Consider the following 19986-nt stretch of genomic DNA (forward strand, 5'->3'; position numbering starts at 1 on the left):
ATTTTGTCTTTGGTTGTCGTTCCTTCTAAGAAATTTTCGAACGTCTTTTTCCAATGTTTCCACTCTCTCTCTGCCGTAGGCGAATCTGGGTCGATAGATAATTCCTTTGGCTTGAGAAACTTGTCAATATGTGATTCCATCTTATCTTCTTTGTAGTTACGGTTTTCAATCGTTTTTGTCTTTTTCTTTGTCGGCATTTTTATTTGATTAAATTGAAATAAGTAAACTCTTCATTTGTAGAGCTTTAATCAAATAAAATTGAACATGACTTTCTACTAGTAACGGATCAACAACATTTGATATTTATGAATGAATCAATGACAACGAAAACATATGGTTTATCATATCATGCACTTCCAATGTTATTTTTGTATCCCGGAAAAGGACGAAGGAGTGAGTCAACTTTGTTTTCCAACAAACTTGACAAGTAAAAAGGTTCGAAAAATACGTGTTCAAAATTTGAAGCTGATTGATTAATTCTTACTGAAGTATAGATCCAATTATAAAATATTCTTATAGGGATGAATGTGATTACGTAGAAAGTCTTAAAAATTGTTTTATGGATACGGTCCAGTTTGTAGTCTGTATGTTTTCAACAGCTTCAATCCAAAGGCGCAGGAGGTGTCCGTGGTTTTGCATTGCCCAAGAACAAACTTCGACCTTGAAATAACATGATGATATTTGGTATGAAGTGAGAGCTGACACTGATAAATATAGTTATACACTCTTCCAGTAGCACGGTACAGAATTTAAAAAGTGATAGATTTCAGTCTTGTACACATTTCTACTTTTAGATAACTGCAGATCACGTATGAGGAGGACGTAACCCGGCCTAGTAAAAAATGATGGAGACGATGATACATGACTTAGATATTCTGCTGCTGAATAGAAAAAGATATTGAATTATTGAGAGAATGAGTACGTGCTTACCACTATCACGTTTTCTATATAGTCATACTGGTGAGGGCAGAAAACAACACTATGTACCTTCTCTTTCTCACTCACTCTCGTTCCAGCGAACTATATCTCACTTTCCATAGATTTTTCAATCTCTCTCTTTTTTACTTTCCTTGCTCTATTACCATAGGTAAGGAAAATATTGCTTTCCAAAAAATTTAAGGTACCCCAATTTCATGTTTCCTATACGTTTCAAGGTCCCCTGAGTCCAAAAACATGATTTTTGGGTGTTGGTCGTTGTGTGTGTATGTGTGTGTGTGTGTATGTGTGTGTGTGTGTGTGTATATGTGTGTATGTGTGTATGTCTGTGAATACGATTACTCCATTCCCAATTAACCGATTGACTTGAAATTTGAAACTCAAGGTCCTTATACCATGAGGATCCGACAATAAGAAATTCAAGATGGCGGAAAAAATGGCGGATAATTACAAAAAAAAACATGTTTTTCACGTTTTTCTCGAAAACGGCTCCAACGATTTTCTTCAAATTTATACCATGGATAGGTATTTATAAGCCCTATCAACTGGCATGAGTTTCATTTCTGGAAAAATTTCAGGAGCTCCGTAATATTCTTGAGAAAAATGGCGGATAATGACTAAAAATCCATGTTTTTCACGGTTTTCTCGAAAACGGCTATAACGATTTCCTTCAAATTTATACCATGGATATAAATTATAAATTGAAAATATGGTAATAGGGCAAGGAAAGTAAAAACAGAAACAATCAGTGAGTGATTCTGAGAATGTTATGGAAAATGATTCTCCATCTTCTCCGTCCTTAATTGCTACTGATAACATTAATACTACTGGTTGAAAATAATACTACTATTGAGAACATTGCTTGTACTCCAAATGACAAAGACTGGACTTCAGGGGTTAACCTAACCTAACCTAACCTAATCAATTCATAAGCCCTATCAAATGAGTTTCATTTCTGGGAAAATTTCAGGAGCTCCGTAATATTCTTGAGAAAAATGGCGGATAATTACTAAAAAACCATGCTTTTCACGATTTTCTCAAAAATAACTTGACCGATTTCTTTCAAATTCATACCCTGTATAGTTATTTATCAGTTCTATCAACTGGCATGAGTCTCCTTTCTGGGTAACTAATGGGGGACCCCCCATCCTTGGGAAATGGACTTAGTAACCTCCTTCTCGTGCATGAGGTAGGTAGGTAGCGCAGTTCATAAAAAGAACACATAGTCGAGATATTTCATGTGTAGAACAGCTGTTTTGACGACTTTAAAAAAATGACGACTAAAAAAATCATTGAATTTTACAATTCACACAAAGTAAAGGAACTCTGAAAACAATTATATATATAGTAGTTTACAACTACTAGTAAACAACAATATATATATATATATACAGAAGTCTGATCGTAGTTTCAAATATGAGCAAGGAAAGTTGTGTGGGTGTACCACACCAGATTTTTGACGTAGACATACTAGTGATATTAAGAGAGAAGAAGAAGGTAATATTAGGAACATATGTGCATAACCGAACAGCCAAAGGAAGACACCTTGCCTTATTTGTAAACATGCCATTTTCTATCATCTTCCGCTCTATCGAACATTATGCCATTGCGAGCTTGCCTTACTCCTGTCAGGGACAAGATTTACTACAGTGTCAATAACTTGGGGACTTTCTTCTGTTTTGTTAGGAATTTTCAACTTGCGAGGCAGATGAATCTCACTTTTACATCGATCTTCAGATTTCTCTTGGTGAGATACAAATGTTGGAAAAGATGAATCATTGAAGAATTTCCAATATTGCTTGAAAGATAACTTGATTCCCTGAGATCCTAGAGATGAAAATGATTCCAAATGGTCATTGGAAAAAAGTCACGACACTTGCTGCGATAACAAAATTATAAAATTATTAACTTGACAAGAGAGCTGAGATTCATGATGAAAAAAATCCAATAGAACACGTTACTACCTTCTGAGAATTTTATGTTACACCCTAAATATTCATGCATTGCACTTTTAAACTAGCGATTCGTCTTCTATGAATAATTCATTTTTAAATAATATGGATTTGACTTATGATGTTGTTCCTGGTGGTGTTTGAAAAACAGTTGAAAGACATTTTACAATATCAATAGAGTATTATAAGGTTCTATGCCTTTGATAGTACTAATTTCACTAGAATACTCCTAATAAACTGTGTTCCAACTTCCAATTTGGAAATTCATTTTTGAAGAACCTCTCAAAAGAAAAGTTGAATGATAAAAAACTGTGTTAGTAATAATAATTTATGAAAGAGTAATTTAATTCATCAAACTTGAAGTAGTAATCCGTCTTCTATAGTATTAATAATAGCATGATAGAAGACTCACATTGGAGTGCCGACTGAACAAGAAGTTGAACGATACTTGAGAAGTATTTGTTGCGGGTTTCATGTATTCCACAAGCACTTGCCAACAATTTATAGGGGGATAAGGTAAGGGAGGGATCTGAAAGTATTTCTTTGCGGTGAGTTGTGTTTTGAGCTGTTGTGTTGAAATGATAAATTACAGGGGAACTTTTGTGTTCACAGGTACTCTTGTTTCGAACTGTTGGGCTGTCCGGGCGCTTTCTGGGACGTGAACCCGTGTGACGAGAAAGTTGTAATGGCGGCTGCTAACTCTGCGTTGAATTTCTATTCGGCCAAGACAAACGCTACTTCCAATTCAAATGAATAAAGCACACTGGTTCTATTTTTCATACTAAAATATCGTTACTGCAAACCATCTCCTTGCAAATATCTACAGTCTTCAACTGATTACGAGCTATTCATATTGCCATTAAGCGAATGAATATTCACTAAAGTATTATCATTTCAATGTCATAAATCTTCACAGGCTCAGGTTAAATTTTCAACAGTCATCAAATATTCAATCTTCACAATGCTATATGACTTTGAATTTCAGCTGAACTATTATAATTCCAGCGACCTTAATTTCCAGGAGATTTTTAGAAAATTTCAATCTTCATTATTGAAATGTCATGTGGCTCCGTTGCTTCTTGTATACAATTTACAAGCAAGATTCAAGATTCAAATACATATTGAGTTATTCTCCTTTTAAAATAAAATGCAAACTATAATATGATACTTCTCTCATCACGAATAATAATCATTCGGTCGATCGGTCACTCGGTTGAGTAAAGTTGGCTGCCAGTTAGGCCTAGGTGTAACTACAAGCTGATTTTGGTTTCTAGTTACTGCAGCTAACACTAATTAGACCTACAGTAACTATTGTGGAGTACAAATAGCCCCACGTTACGAGCTAAATTGTGTGAAGCTCTTCTTGGGGAACTACTATCGCCTCCAAGGTTAGGTCGACACACGTATAAAGAATATTGTACTGAGTCACCAGTATTGAGGTAAGAAATTTGAAAATGCGTGCGTGGACGCTAAGTGAACACCAGACTGATTGAGACAACACAAGATTCGATACAATCGTCTGAATCGCGGGAGGCATAAACGCTCGCTCACCCTTGATTCTTCTTATGACTGATTGTCTAATGATAAAACTTTTGAGGTCGAGCAAAAATCCCGATGCAGATAATCTACGGGACTGCGTCTCTAAAAAGTTCCGAAGGATTAAGATAGGGTACTAAGGACCAGAGATCGTTCGGAATATATTTCGAGAACAGAGTCTTGTCTGGCTTTATGCTCTATTGCAGGGAATTATATTATCTCCTGCTGCATCTGCCATACAGTCGAAAAATTCGCTCCCAAGCCGAAAGTGGTAACAGATAAAAGCTGATATATGAGCAGGTAAAGACAGAGAATGGGTAATCTCGATCTGACCCCACACACTACATCCACTTAGATCTGTTCCGATATCCAGGTTGAATCAATTATTTCAATGATCGTACTTGATCGGTTCTTGATAATATAGAACGTGTCAGACACAACAATTGACAGGCTTAAGAAATAATCGAACTTAGAAGACGAATTGACAAAGTGGAAATATAATGTAATAAAATATATAATTAGACAGTGCAGATTTAAAGCTTGGATTACAGATTGAGAATAGTTTAACATTAACAAAATAATTAGAAATTTGCTTGTGCTCGCATGATACCATGCATGATCCAACAGACTTTATAATTGACAAATTTAACAGTTTTTTTAAAAATGATGAAAACAAATCATAAAGATTTTTAAAATCACTCAAGGTCGTGGTTCTGGCAGCGGAGGATAGTTAATCAACTACAAGTTCTTATAAATTCTATACCAGATAAAATCTAGGATCTTAATGATTATAAGCGCTTGTCGGCGTGGCCATTACTTTAACAGAGAAAATTTTTATATTTTTCTGCACTATATTTTCTTTCGAAGCGAAGATTGGGGCCCCAAAATATAAAACTCACGTGAATCCTCTTGGTGGTCGTGGTTCCTTTAGATCAAATTTTGTATGATCGGTGGCCGGTCCAGGCTTCAGTCTTAGCACGTGTGGAATTTTTATTGAATATTTCCTTCACCAATTAAATTAGGGAATAATTAAATTGGAATTTCTAGAATAATCGATTGATAAATAAATTTACAAAATAAAAGATAAATTAGCCTAAGATATTGGCTCACAGATAAAAAATACAGAAATCGAACGAAATTTCACTAATAGGTCTTTGGTAACTTTTTCACAAGGTCTTCATGGTGAGGATTTTAGAAGGGAAGTGTCTTGCCTTCTTCTAAGCCTTTGGCTAGAACCTTTTTCTGAGAATCTCTGTGTAATTAATTTTCATGAAAATTTGCCATTGGTAGAATGATTATGACGTAGGCATGACGTCAGTGGCAAGCAGTAAAATATAATTCCTCTGATTACAATAATAACTTGATTTGTATAATTTTTTAAATTGCTTAATTCTCTAGATACAGTTCCCCTATACAGTGTACATGCACTAGCATATATATATGATGAGGCAAGTTTGCTGGCTGATAACAGATTAATATATGATGCTTTCAAACGATCATCCCTTTTGGTGCCATTTCTATGACATATGATTGGCTTAGACTTGCCAAAGAGATTCATTCACCATGTGACTCAGTTGAGTCAATAATTCATAATTTAATATTTCTATACAATTCTTATTATATACGAAACTGTTATAATTAATTTTTGTTGCTCTTATCAGTGATACAATATTCATGCTATGACCTAGTTCGTTATAACAACATTCGACATTATAATGTAATTTTGTGAGTAATAAATAATTTTAACAATACTACATACATTTTATTTTTTTTATTTGAAATTCTTTGCTTTTTCAATAGTTCTTAATTTCAGAAATAATATTATAGCTTGCATGAAAACCTGGCATGACATTTATAACATACTGAGTCAGTCAGCTGTGTCTGAGCTGCTACAAAACATTTGATCAATTGTAAACAAAAGTGTAACCTCCAAAAAAGTTCAATGAGCAATTCATAAATGATTTGTACTCAATTTGCAAAACAATTATAATTTTATTGAATAATTCTTTGAAAAAATGCGTAGTACAAAACGGTACTCTTATCTTATACTCAGCTGTTGATAAGGAAGCCTTATCGCTCGGGTGCTAACTGTTCGTTTAGCAAACCTTTTATTTTATAAGGGTAATTATAATTTTCGTAGTCAATTCTCTCCTTTCATGAGATTTACTGAAAAAAAATCATCACACTATATAACCATATAGTTACTAGTTCATAAAGTTCATAAAGTTACTGTAACTAGGCCTAGGTGAAACTACAGATATATTAGGATCAACTTATATCAATTCATCAGTAAATAAGATAGTAACTGTAGGTGGAACTAGAAATATTCTGATAGCCCTAGTAACCAACCGCTCAATACATGTGGATAAGACAACAACAACTAGACTAAATTATTTGCTTGATCTTATCCCCTGGCCTCCATTTCAGCTTTTTCCTGATAGGTATTGCACGGGTGTCTGATACTTCAGAATGGTCCTGTATGAGAACTTGCATAGATATTGGCAGGTGGTCAGAGAATATCTGTGGAATAACCTTGAATGACATGATGAGCGGGAGTGCATTCATTGAGACAGCACACATATCAATGACAGATGAACCCTGAGCTCCGATATATGTGTACTCTCTTTCTGAATCCTCCAGTGAACGACCATTCAAGACAACAAGACCAAATTCGTCAAACATATCCAATAATTCCTTTCCATGAGCATTTACTATGCGATCCTTCGATTTTCTATTATCATTTACAAGCTTGACAGTATATCCTCCGGTATGATCTGCCTGGTACCAATCCTCCCATTTAAGTCTCCCATCAATATGAATTCGGAGTCGCCACCGTCCATCAACAAATCTCTAAGCCCCAAAAAGTCACTCAGCCATCCATTACAATTCAGGTATGCAGGAATGATGAAAAGCCTCTGTGAGTCGACAAGTAGTTTGATTACACTATAGATGCTGATTGTCTTGTATGCAATAATATTTTTGTATTTTTTCCCTCTTCCAATGCCGTAAATTGTACCTCCGCTAGCGCGACCTTGCCTCGCAAATCTAATTGCAGGGGTCGATGCCACTTCATACTCATCAAACATAAAAACTTCTAATATTTTGTATGCTGACAAAAAAGATAAATATATTCCCATAAAATATATTGATATAGATTTTTATAAATATAATTCCATATGAATAAATTCTTGAATATCTCTGGTATCACAGGAGTTGTTAGCATTCACAATACTGTGAGCTATCATATTTTCAAACTTGAATCAAATTTATATAGCACTATTGAATAATTCTCCAATTCACTAAAGAGGCCACAGTTTAATGAGCTCATTAAAACCCAACACTCACTCGAATGACGTTCGCTGAAGTTCTTGTGGAATAATCAATTATCTCCAATAATTAATTAGTCAAATTTTTTCGACTCCACAGGGCTCAGGTATAGTTCAGATTGCTTGCAATTTTCTATCAGTATTAGATGTATCTGGGAATATTCTACAATTAAGAACTCTTCAATATTCACTGAATTCATAAACAATCAAACATTAATTACAAATACTTAAACATTTAAAAAGGGGCTGGCTTGATGCTTTTTTTCAATAATTGAAAAAGGACCCTATCCTCATGTGCTGCCTTATCATGTGCTGCCTATGGTCGAGATCATAAGCCAGAGAGAGCATTTCTTGGAAAGATTTTCATCTCCCCCTCTTAAATTTGTAAGCCGTCATCTGATTGGTTTTCTAGTCTTTGTAAGACGTGATGTGATTGGCTATTTAAGATTCAGGGTTTCCTTAGCTTTTGTTATACAGTAATAAGTAAGATTGTACTCAAATAAATTATATAACAGACCATAAGCATTTCAATTAAATAAATCCTATTATATGCGAATATATTAATGAATACATTTACTTTTTTATGTGAGCTTTGTACACTCTTGTTTTTTCATATGTTTTTGGATACCAATAAATATTTTGAATAACATAATGTTCAGTGCTTTTACATTACATGAACCTTTCTTTAACATATAATGTTTAATAATTATTATCCAAATGAAATATATTAAATTCATAATAGTCAAGTGATCAGTCAGCTTATTTGCTTGCATAATAAATCAATGAACTGTCGGCTGATCTAAGATCATGTGACTTGCTAAAACAAAACAAAGAATTCTAACCTCAAATCATGCAAATGTTTTTTATAATCTGCCAATATATAACAAGGTTGCTTTAAATTTTATTTCTGCCAAAGAATTCAAACTAGTGCATAATTATATTTTCCATGGTTCTCTTATCACTTTATAGATAGTATGACTGCTTCTTATCAATAACAAGATTTGATTTTATTAGAGTGTTACCTTGACTAGGCTAACTGTTCATTCAGATCCATAATTCTATTAAAGACTAGCTGTCAGGCTCGCTTCGCTTGCCATATCCATCTAGCCAGGGGGCTCTGCCCCCTGGATCCCCGACAGGATCATCCAAGAATGAAATCAGCAGGCTCACTTTGCTCGCCTGAATTTTTCATTTTAGCATTTTATTATATGTAAAGACATATGAACATTCAAACATTTAAACATTTAAACATTTAAACATTTAAACATTCAAACATTTAAACATTAAACATTTGAACATTTAAACATTTAAACATTTAACATTTAAACATTTGAACATTTAAACATTTAAACATTAAACATTTAAACTTTAAACATTTAAACATTAAACATTTAAACATTTAAACATTTAAACATTTAAACATTTAAACATTTAAACATTTAAACATTTAAACATTTAAACATTTAAACATTTGAACATTTAAACATTTGAACATTTAAACATTTAAACATTTAAACATTTAAACATTTAAACATTTAAACATTTAAACATTAAACATTTAAACATTAACATTTAAACATTTGAACATTTAAACATTTAACATTAAACATTTAAACATTTAAACATTAAACATTTAAACATTCAAACATTTAAACATTAAACATTTAAACATTCAAACATTAAACATTTAAACATTTAACATTTAACATTTAAACATTTAAACATTCAAACATTCAAACATTTAAACATTCAAACATTTAAACATTCAAACATTAAACATTTAAACATTAAACATTTGAACATTAAACATTTAAACATTTAAACATTAAACATTTAACATTTAAACATTTAAACATTAAACATTTAAACATTTAAACATTCAAACATTTAAACATTTAAACATTTAAACATTTAAACATTTAAACATTTAAAATTTAAACATTTAAACATTAAACATTTAAACATTTAAACATTTAAACATTTAAACATTTAAACATTTAAACATTAAACATTTAAACATTAAACATTTAAACATTGAACATTTAAACATTTAAACATTTGAACATTTAAACATTTAAACATTTGAACATTTAAACATTTAAACATTCAAACATTTAAACATTTAAACATTTGAACATTTAAACATTTGAACATTTAAACATTTAACATTTAAACATTCAAACATTTAAACATTTAAACATTTAAACATTCAAACATTTGAACGTTTAAACATTTAAACATTAAACATTTAAACATTTAAAATTTAAACATTAAACATTTAAATATTTAAACATTTAAACATTTAACATTTAAACATTTAAACATTTAACATTTAAACATTTAAACATTTAAACATTTAAACATTTAAACATTTAAACATTTAAACATTTAAACATTTAAACATTTGAACATTTAAACATTTAAACATTTGAACATTTAAACATTTAAACATTTAAACATTCAAACATTTAAACATTTAAACATTTGAACATTTAAACATTATACATTTAAACATTTAAACATTCAAACATTTAACATTTAAACATTTAAACATTTAAACATTTAAAATTTAAACATTTAAACTTTAAACATTTAAACATTTAAACTTTAAACATTTAAACATTAAACATTTAAACATTTAAACATTTAAACATTTAAACATTTAAACATTTAAACATTAACATTTAAACATTAAACATTAAACATTTAACATTTAAACATTTAAACATTAAACATTTAAACATTTAAACATTTAAACATTTAAACATTTAAACATTAACATTTAAACATTAAACATTTAAACATTTAAACATTTAAACATTTAAACATTTAAAATTTAAACATTCAAACATTTAAACATTTAAACATTTAAACATTTAAACATTTAAACATTAAACATTCAAACATTTAAACATTTAACATTTAAACATTTAAACATTTAAACATTTAAACATTTAAACATTTAAACATTTAAACATTTAAACATTCAAACATTTAAACATTTAAACATTTAAACATTTAAACATTTAAACATTTAAACATTTAAACATTTAAACATTTAAACATTTAAACATTTAAACATTTAAACATTTAAACATTTAAACATTTAAACATTTAAACATTTGAACATTCTAACATTTAAACATTGAAACATTTGAACATTAAGAGAAATGCCAAACCGTCGACTTGAATCTTAGACCTCACTTTGATCGGTCATTCACTTCGCTCGGTCAATCACTTCACTCGGTCAATCACTTCGCTCGGTCAATAAACTATATTCTACACTTTTTAATCCCACCAAAGATGAACATCGCTTTTCAAGTCTTGGATTGTGAATTAGATACCTGAATGATATTCAACACTATGGCTATCTCTTTGCAGTAATGCTGAATGACTCAGGTGCAGCAGCTATCAACAGTCGTTAAGCTAAGCTTTACTTTCCATTTGCACTGTTGCTCCAGAGACACATCTATTGCTAAGTGCCTTTTTCCACCTGAAAAGCTCCGAATGTCTCTGAATGGAGGAATCATGTATTCAGTAGGGAGCCATATACGGTTGAACTCTTGTAGAAAAGCTGAACCTAGTTACGACATCTAAAGAATTTGGAACGGAAAATATGCTCCAACTCTCCAATGTCACACATCCCAGGATCTGAGCTTTTGGAGCTTTGTCTATCCTTCCTTTGAATGTAAGTAACATGGATGGGAATATTCCAGGATTTGAATCAGCCTAATTGAATGATTGGATGAGTTGAATCCTAGTCAATCCTTGTTGATATATATTCTGTGATGAGAATAATCCAAAACTTGAATGGTGCAATGATAATATTATTAGTCCGGGCGCATATGTCATGATTAAGGCACTCGGTGGTCATTTTTGGGTAACAGCCGTGGAAGATGTCTCAGTTTTTTCGTTAGGTCTAGCATATGTAGGATCGTGATGATGATAAATCGAAATCATAGGCGAACACCATGAAAAACATGGCCGCCAAAATGTTCAGGGTTTTTCTATATCGCTTGTATTTCAATTACCATTCAAGATATTCAACCGTTTTTTAAGAAGAAAATATTATAAAAACTCTTCTCTACAGTTTTTGTTCGGTAAAATCTTCCTCCAAAACGCATATTGTTTATAACCTTCAAAAGCCCAAAAAAACGTTTTTTCTAATTTTTTTTCAAATTTCATTCCATTATAACTTTTTTCGTGCAACAGATACAGAGAAATTCTGAATCTATGAAATCTAGAGCGTTATTTCAGCTTCGGAACGATATATCTCCATGAGTTGTATTTCAGGAAATGAGTTCTCAAACGCTCTTTGAAAAAAAAAACCCTGCACGGTTTCTGGTGCGTTTTTCCATAAGCATGAGGTGACAAGCTAGAACTATAAAATCGATTTTTCCGATGATTAATATAACTTCTAACTCTTGAAATCAGATTTTTGGCCTCCATCTTGGATTTTTACATGATGACAAACATTTTTGAGATTGCCATCATCAATAATCTAATTCCACACATCTTTATGAAGAGATTGATACCATTGTCGAGTGTGTACCTTCAAGGGGTCATGAGTTACATGGTTTTCTAATTGTTCAGGTTTGGCAGATATGGTGAAAAAGAGTGTTTTCCGCTGCAAACAGTATGTTTTCTCTTTTTCCAATGACGATCCAGACGTAGAAGATTGACGTACAGCCTTGAACTTGATGTCAATTTGAAGGTTCATGAATATTCTACATCACTGTGCAAATGATATTGGTGTTTGTTCACTCTGAATATATTTACAGGGTGAAAAATAAACTTTGTCCCTAAAAAAACCTGATTTCAAGAGTTTGAAGGTATATTTACCATAGTAAAAGTTGTTGGGATTGGATAAATCTTTTGGATATTGTAGTATGATTATTTTGGAACTTCCAGATGGCTGAAATGATCCGATATCCACGACATTATTAGAAATATGGACAATTTCTTGAAAATTGACATATTTTTGCAGCCATCTTGTTTTTTTATGATGACAAACATTTTTGAGATTGCCATCATGGATAATATCTTTCTACACATTATTAAAAGAGATTAATACCATCCCCAAGTCTGTACCTTCAAGGAGTCACGGAGGAGGAGGAGTCAGGAGTTACACGGTTTTCTAATTGTTGGGATTGGCATTTGGTGGAAATAGTATATTTCGCACCTAGAGCAGAAAATTATATTTACCGGCTCAAAATCGGTTTTCAAGTCCGAGGCCGTAGGCCGAGGACTAGAAAAGATTGACAGCCAGAAAAACATTTTTGCATGGAGGAGGAGGAGTCAGGAGCTACACGGTTTTCTAATTGTTGGGATTGGCATTTGGTGGAAATAGTATATTTCGCACCTAGAGCAGAAAATGATATTTTTCCGGCTCGAAATCGGTTTTCAAGTCCGAGGCCATAGGCCGAGGACTAGAAAAGATTGACAGCTAGAAAAACATTTTTGCACGTGGTGCAAACGATATTTTTCGCCACACTACAGGTATTGCTGACAAAATAAATAAAGAATACTTGTTATTGTAGCCTACCTATCTCTTGATTTTAGTGGTAGAAGATTTGCGGTCAGGATTTCAGATTTTTTTAAAATTTCACTTGGAATATCACGGGCATCATCATCTTCAAGCATTTTTGAAAATTCGGAATGTGCTGATCAACAATAAATGATTGAATAAAAATGGTTACGAAGCTAATGCTGAATTAGTTTGATTCAAAATCATGGCGACTCCAGATAAGTGGACACTCGCCCGATCTAGCAGATGACTCATTAACTACGGACTTCCATGAGTGGCTGGAAAGTGACCACTTTCTGGCCTAGACTGGAAAAGAAACCTTTTTCTGATGTCAGACAAGGGTCGTCTGCAAACAAGGTCTTTCAGATCTACATAGGGACTGGAAAACAAGGTCGAGGTCAAGGTCAAGGTCGAAGTCAAAGTCAAAGTCAAAGTCAAGGTCAAAGTCAAAGTAAAGGTCAAAAGGTCAAGGTCAAGGTCAAAACTTCAAAAAAAAACTTTGGAAGAAAAACTTGGAAAAAAAATAATAGATTTTAATAATAATTGGAAAAAAATTAATAGATTTTTATAATTATAAAAAAATTGATAGATTTCAATAATAATAAAAAAAAAATTATGAAATTTGATAATGAAAAATCAAAAATAAATAAAAATAAATTAGAAGGCCTCCCACCCACTCTGTAGTTTGTATATAGTGTTCACAACAGTGGGGGGGGAAATCAGTGTTCAGTCAAGAGTCATACAAGACACATCTGTTCAGTTCTAGAACCCATCGTTTCAGCACACTGCCACCCACACTGTGAAAAAGTAACCTAGGACACACCGCCGCCTTTTGATCTTTAATGAAGTAATATATGTTCAATGAAAGTAGCAATAAATTACTGATTTTCATTCCTCAAATCCTCTTTACCCATATTTAGTAATTTAAGAAGAAGTGATCCTTCTACAGAATATACAAGGAGCTTGAATATCCAAACAGTATTGAGATATCTTCTGCAGTGTAATGGGTAGCATGTATGCTTTCAAGAGTTTCAGATATGAATTCTAGAGTGTGATCAAATCATTGTATCACAAGGGATATATTCTCCCAGTTATATTTCCTAGAACAGCATCCAATAGTATCCAGTCAGTGTTCAGTTACTGTTCAGTCACTATTCAGTCACTGTTCAGTCACTGTTCAGTCATTGTTCAGTCATTGTTCAGTCACTGTTCAGTCACTGTTCAGTCACTGTTCAGTCAGTGTTCACTTACAGCTCACTAGAAGCTGCAATGAGCTTGGATATATTTGTCAAAGTATACATAATAAACAACAAGCAAATAGATATCCACCGTGATGTAGTGGTTAGCACTTCTGCTTTCCATTCTGGAGGACTTGGGTTTGAATTATTCATAAGGATCCAGGTTCAAATCTTCATTGTATATATAGGGATGTAGGATGTTTGGTTGAGGAATGTAGGTAGGTAGAGTGTGAGTGTAATTGTTTGTAAACCGTTACATCACGATGGATATCTTTTGTTGAGATAACTTTTTTCAATAGAACAACTATGACTCAACAGGAAAGTTTTCATGCTTCAACTTCTTATAGCCAAGTGATGAGGAAGTTGTTGAATAATAATGAAAAAGTGCAAGTATATAGTATTTATTAACAAATCTCAATTATTGAAGAGAATATACAAATGAAACAGCTTCTCTCCTCTTGTATAATCATCGGTCCTATGATACCTCTCAGCTGAAGACCAGACAGAGAAAAGTGGTGGTGGGGATAACTTTTCATGTTTCAACAGGTCTATGATGATGTCACCCCATCATGACTCACTTCTCAAATCTCTTTATCATTAGTGAGAAGAAGTATCTTATTCTATATAATTTGAGTCTTCAAACATAAATCCTCTATGGTGTAGTGGTTAGCATGTCAGCTTTCGAAGTCAGAGGTTCCAGGTTCGAATCCAAAGCAGTATAGGTAAGTATTAAAGGTCAGTATCAACAGAACCAGAGAATATATTTTTTATGTAGAAGTCTGAACACTTCACTAGTGGTTAGAGAAGAGAAAATGATATTCTCATTCTGCCCACTGATCTCTTGCCTGTTATTTTTCCTTGCATAATAAGGTGCAATATTTCATATTTCTTTCCCCTCATTATGTGACCTAGATACTTTAACTTTCGTTCCTTAATTTCACCTATGAGCTCTGGCCTTTTCTCCATTCTTCTGAGAACCTCTTCATTTGTTACATGGTCTGTATATGAGATTCTCAGCATTCTGCGGTAGGTCCAAAACTCAAAGGCTTGAATTCTCTTTTCACATAATTTATTCAAGGTCCATGCTTCCATGCCATATAACAGAACTGGAAACACGAAACACTTAAGGAGACGAATTCGGAGATCCATTTTTATATCTCTTGATATCAGTAGACTCTTCAATTTGATAAATGCAGCACGTGCCTTCTCTATCCTGATTTTAATTTCAGTGTAGTGATCAGCGTTAGAAGTTACCCGGGCCCCAAGATATGTGTATGCATCTACCCGCTCCAATCTCTCATCTCCAGCAAAGAGATCATCCAAAGGAGGTACATTTTTAGTAAAAATCATGTACTTTGTCTTCTTGGCATTGAGACTTAGACCAGCTTCCTTACTTGCAGTGATGACACTATTCAACATTCTCTGGAGATCCTCTATGTTCTCAGCCAGCAGGACAGTATCATCAGCATACCTCAGGTTGTTGATGGGTATGCCATTGACTTTTATCCCTCCTGTCTCATCTTCCAGGGCCTTGCTGATTATTTTCTCCGAATAAATGTTGAAGAGAAGCGGTGACAGCACACACCCCTGACGAACCCCTCTCTTAATTTCCAGCTCCTCACTACACTCTGATTGCACCCGTACTGTAGCCTTCTGATGATAATACAAGTTTCTTATCAGGCGAAGATCATATGCATCTATTTGAGACTCTTTCAGGATTTCAAATAGCCTATTATGTTGTACCTTGTCAAAAGCCTTCTGATAGTCTATAAAACAGGCGACTATTGGTTGGTTCACATCTAGGCAACGCTGCACAATGACATTGAAAGCAAACAGAGCCTCCCGTGTACCAAAACCATTCCTGAAGCCAAACTGAGTATTTGATAAATTCTCTTCCAGCCTGTTGTAGATCCTCCTATGAATTATCTTGAGCAATCCCTTCATTGTATGACTCATCAGGCTGATCGTTCGGTAATCTTCACACTTCCTAGCATTGGACTTTTTTGGAAGAGTGATAAAGATTGACTTCAACCATTCGGTGGGAAATACACCAGTCCTGTAGATTTTATTATATAAGTGTGTAAGAATTCCCACATACTCTTCATCAATAAGTTTGAGGATGTCTCCAGGAAGTTCGTCTGGACCTACAGCTTTTCCACCTTTGACATTATTGATGGCAAATTTGACTTCACTCTTCAAAATATCCAAACCAGAGTCCTCATCAATATCACAGCAAACAAACTCCCTATCATCCTCAAAAAGTCCTCGAATGTATTCTTCCCAAGACTTCAGTTGCTCCTTCACATCCAAAATTATCCTTCCATTTTCATCAGTCATCACGTATCCTCTCTTACTTTGCTCTCCAGTGAACTGTTTTATTTTCTTATGCATGTTATAAGAGTCATTAAGGGCTTTCAGCTGTTCCATTTCCTCACACTTCTGCTTCAACCAAGAATCCCTCTCCTTTCTACACTTGTATCGGATTTGGTTGTTAACTTCCTTGTATTTCTGCCGATCACCACCTTTGAACTGACGTCGTTCCTCCATGAGATTGAGTATTTCTTCAGTCATCCATTGTTCACTCTTATCTGACCTTTCACACTTGAGATACTTCCTACTTGGTTGTAATAGTGCAGTCTTGAACTCCTCCCATATCATTTCTGGCTCATCAATTAGACAGACTTGATCATTTATAGATTCTAGCTTATCATTTATTTCTCGAGAAACTCTTGCTTTAACAGTGACATTCTTGAGCTTCTTGGCATCAATACGCGTATATACATTTGCCGGCTTTGTTTTCTTCAGCCTTACTCTGATCTCTGCCACCAGAAGATTGTGATCAGAATTAACATCTGCACCCGGAAATGTTTTAGCACTTTTGACAGCATTTCTATACCTTTGATTAATCATGATGTAGTCAATCTGATTTCGAACTATTCTGTCTTTTGAGTCCTGTGGTGATCTCCACGTATACAACCGTCTCTTAGGTAGCTCAAATATAGTATTTGTAATAACCATATTATACTCCTGGCAAAACTGAAGGAGGCGGTCTCCTCTCTCATTCCGCTCTCCCAATCCAAAACGATCAATCCAGTCGGTTATTTGATCCCTCCGACCAGGCTCAGCCAAGCAGCTGAGACAATAGAACAATGGGGTTGCAGTCTTATCCACGTTCATCAACAGTTTTCTTCCCCACAATTATTTTGATTTTTGTGTTACCTTTAATCAATAATAACTCCAGTCACCAGTAAAAAGTTTCCAGAAACGTGGTGAACTACCATATTAATGACTTCTCATGATGATTTCTAATTATTCAAAAACATTATTGACATTCTGAGCCTTCAGGCTAAACTTGGGGTCACTGAGAACGAATCTGCAATCAGAATTGCTCTATCACGAAAAATAACAAAAGAAACCCAGCTGTTGATTTCCCAGCAACCGTTAACAGTCATCCTGCAATGCGGCCGAAACACTTCCAAGCTAGACACCCATCTCAAATGACAACCATGCCAAGCTGTGAGAAACCATCCTGCACTGCAGCGCTAGGTTTAAAGTATGACATTGTCAACAGTTAGCAATTGACTGATGTTCAAGGGACAAACGTCTCCACTTATATATGGCCTATGATGATTGTGGTGGGGGTGAATGATAAAACAGTAAATTAAATCAAATGTCTATTCATTGACATGAAAAGGTTACAACAAAAATCTCTATCTCCGAGCATTGTCTTTATAATACAATCATGGGTTGAGTTCAAAATATTGAGTGCACAGAGTAGTGGTGCATCCATAGGCTACTCCCATGATCCAGTCAGCTTCGTCCGCACAGACTCCACATAGTTGAGTAGGTAATGCTCCGGGCAGTAACTTCCATGTCCAGCGCTAGTCCTCAGCAATTCCTTCAGGTTTGGTATCTTGTAGGAGAGATAGGGTGATGTCAAGTCGACAAACTTTATATTCTCCTTATCATCCAGCTGCAGCAGCTTGTCCAATAGAGCGATTGTGTCATATCCATAGACAAAGATATTGATTGACTGTCCCAAGTTGCTGTCAGCCAGCCGTCGTCCAATCATATCGCATACAATTGGTTTCAGAGCTTTGTAGGGAAGATGTTGTTGACCGGCTCCTTTGACTGACCATCTTAGTCCATGTTTATCTGGGTAGGATGTCTTGAAAAAGTAGTGATGAGTTGTTACATGATAATTATCATCATTTTCCAGTACTGCCATCTCCTTCACAATGAAATCAGTACCCAGTCCTTCAAATCCTTGGAAGTTCATCAGGTGGAGTGGTAGTGGACCAAAAATGTTGCTGGCTCTTTTTGGTGTAAATGTTGCAAAGTTGTCACCATTGCTACAGTTGTCGTCCCCACTACTGTCCTCAAATACCATGCCATCATTATCATCATCATCAGAAGCAGTATGTAGGTTGGTAGTACTTGCAGAAGCATCCTCCATCAACGGTTTGTCTAATGCAACCTCTCCTTCACTTATTTCTCCATCTCCCTTAGTAGGGAAGATAACAGTAGCCAGCATGAACATGACTGTATCGCTGAACACTTCAAGCAAGAAGTGTGATCTTTCATCCTCTGCTCGCTATCATTGTTGATGGTGTAGTGTGTAAAGCATCTACAACAAAATTATGATGCGGTGCTGGTGTTTAGTGAGCTGAGATCTTACAAGTTTTTCAAAGTTTTCTTCGAAGTGGTGGTGGATTCACTGCTGTCCTGAGATGTGGAGGTGGTGGCTTCACTGGTGTCCTGAGTTGTAGAGGTGATGGCTTCACTACCATCATTGTCATGAAGGAGTAGTGGATCGAAATGATCTTCCTTCATTCCTTTTGCAACACATTTTGGACAAATAATACACTTCTTGGAATCTAACCCATATATATTCACAGTTACACTTGGATCATCCCTCTCGAAACGGTCAATTTGATTGATGGTAGTGGGAAAAGAAATTCTATTGAAATTGTATTTTCCAATGAGCTGATGATATCTATCATTGATCCATTGAGGATCATGCCCCTCAACATGTTTGGCAAGGATTGCTCACTTGAGACATTGTTGATGGCTATTCTTCAGATTGATAATGGCTCTTCTTGCTGCAATTCTGGCTGGCAGTTTAATGTAGGAAGATCCTCAAAGTGATTTGTGCTTGCTCATGCGTATGAGGAGACCATCAATGATGAGAAGGCTTCATCCACTGGAGTTGCCCTCAAACTTGGCCTCTTCTTTCAACAGCTTCTTGCACACCTCCCTGATAATTCCAGCAAGATCGTTGACATTGAATATGGAATAGTTTGGTGTCTTTAAGGCCACATTTTGAAGTTTCTCCTGCTCAATGTTCTTCTCATCCAACACCAGGATGACCTTAATTGGCCCATGTGTCTGGAACTCCTGACCTATCACATCAACGATCTATGTCTGCAGGTTGTTCAGCAGAGAGTGGAAGTCCTTTGTTGGGTTGGGTG

At 34.4% G+C, this 19986-nt stretch overlaps 2 protein-coding genes across 7 annotated transcripts in view; one reads left to right on the forward strand and one right to left on the reverse strand.

Moving 5' to 3' along the window:
* Positions 1–3669, forward strand: part of LOC111060552 — an 89037-nt gene extending 85368 nt beyond the window's left edge. For all 4 annotated transcript variants that reach the window (XM_039419916.1, XM_039419919.1, XM_039419918.1 and 1 more), the window contains exon 3: positions 3501–3669. In XM_039419916.1, the coding sequence (XP_039275850.1) occupies positions 3501–3645 (145 nt within the window). In that variant the 3' untranslated portion in view covers positions 3646–3669. The remainder of the gene's footprint in view (positions 1–3500) is intronic.
* Positions 1–19986, reverse strand: part of LOC111054906 — a 544055-nt gene that overhangs the window by 157775 nt on the left and 366294 nt on the right. The window lies entirely within an intron of this gene.

This window comes from Nilaparvata lugens, chromosome 2 (genome assembly GCF_014356525.2).
Source record: "Nilaparvata lugens isolate BPH chromosome 2, ASM1435652v1, whole genome shotgun sequence".
Taxonomy (NCBI): domain Eukaryota; kingdom Metazoa; phylum Arthropoda; class Insecta; order Hemiptera; family Delphacidae; genus Nilaparvata; species Nilaparvata lugens.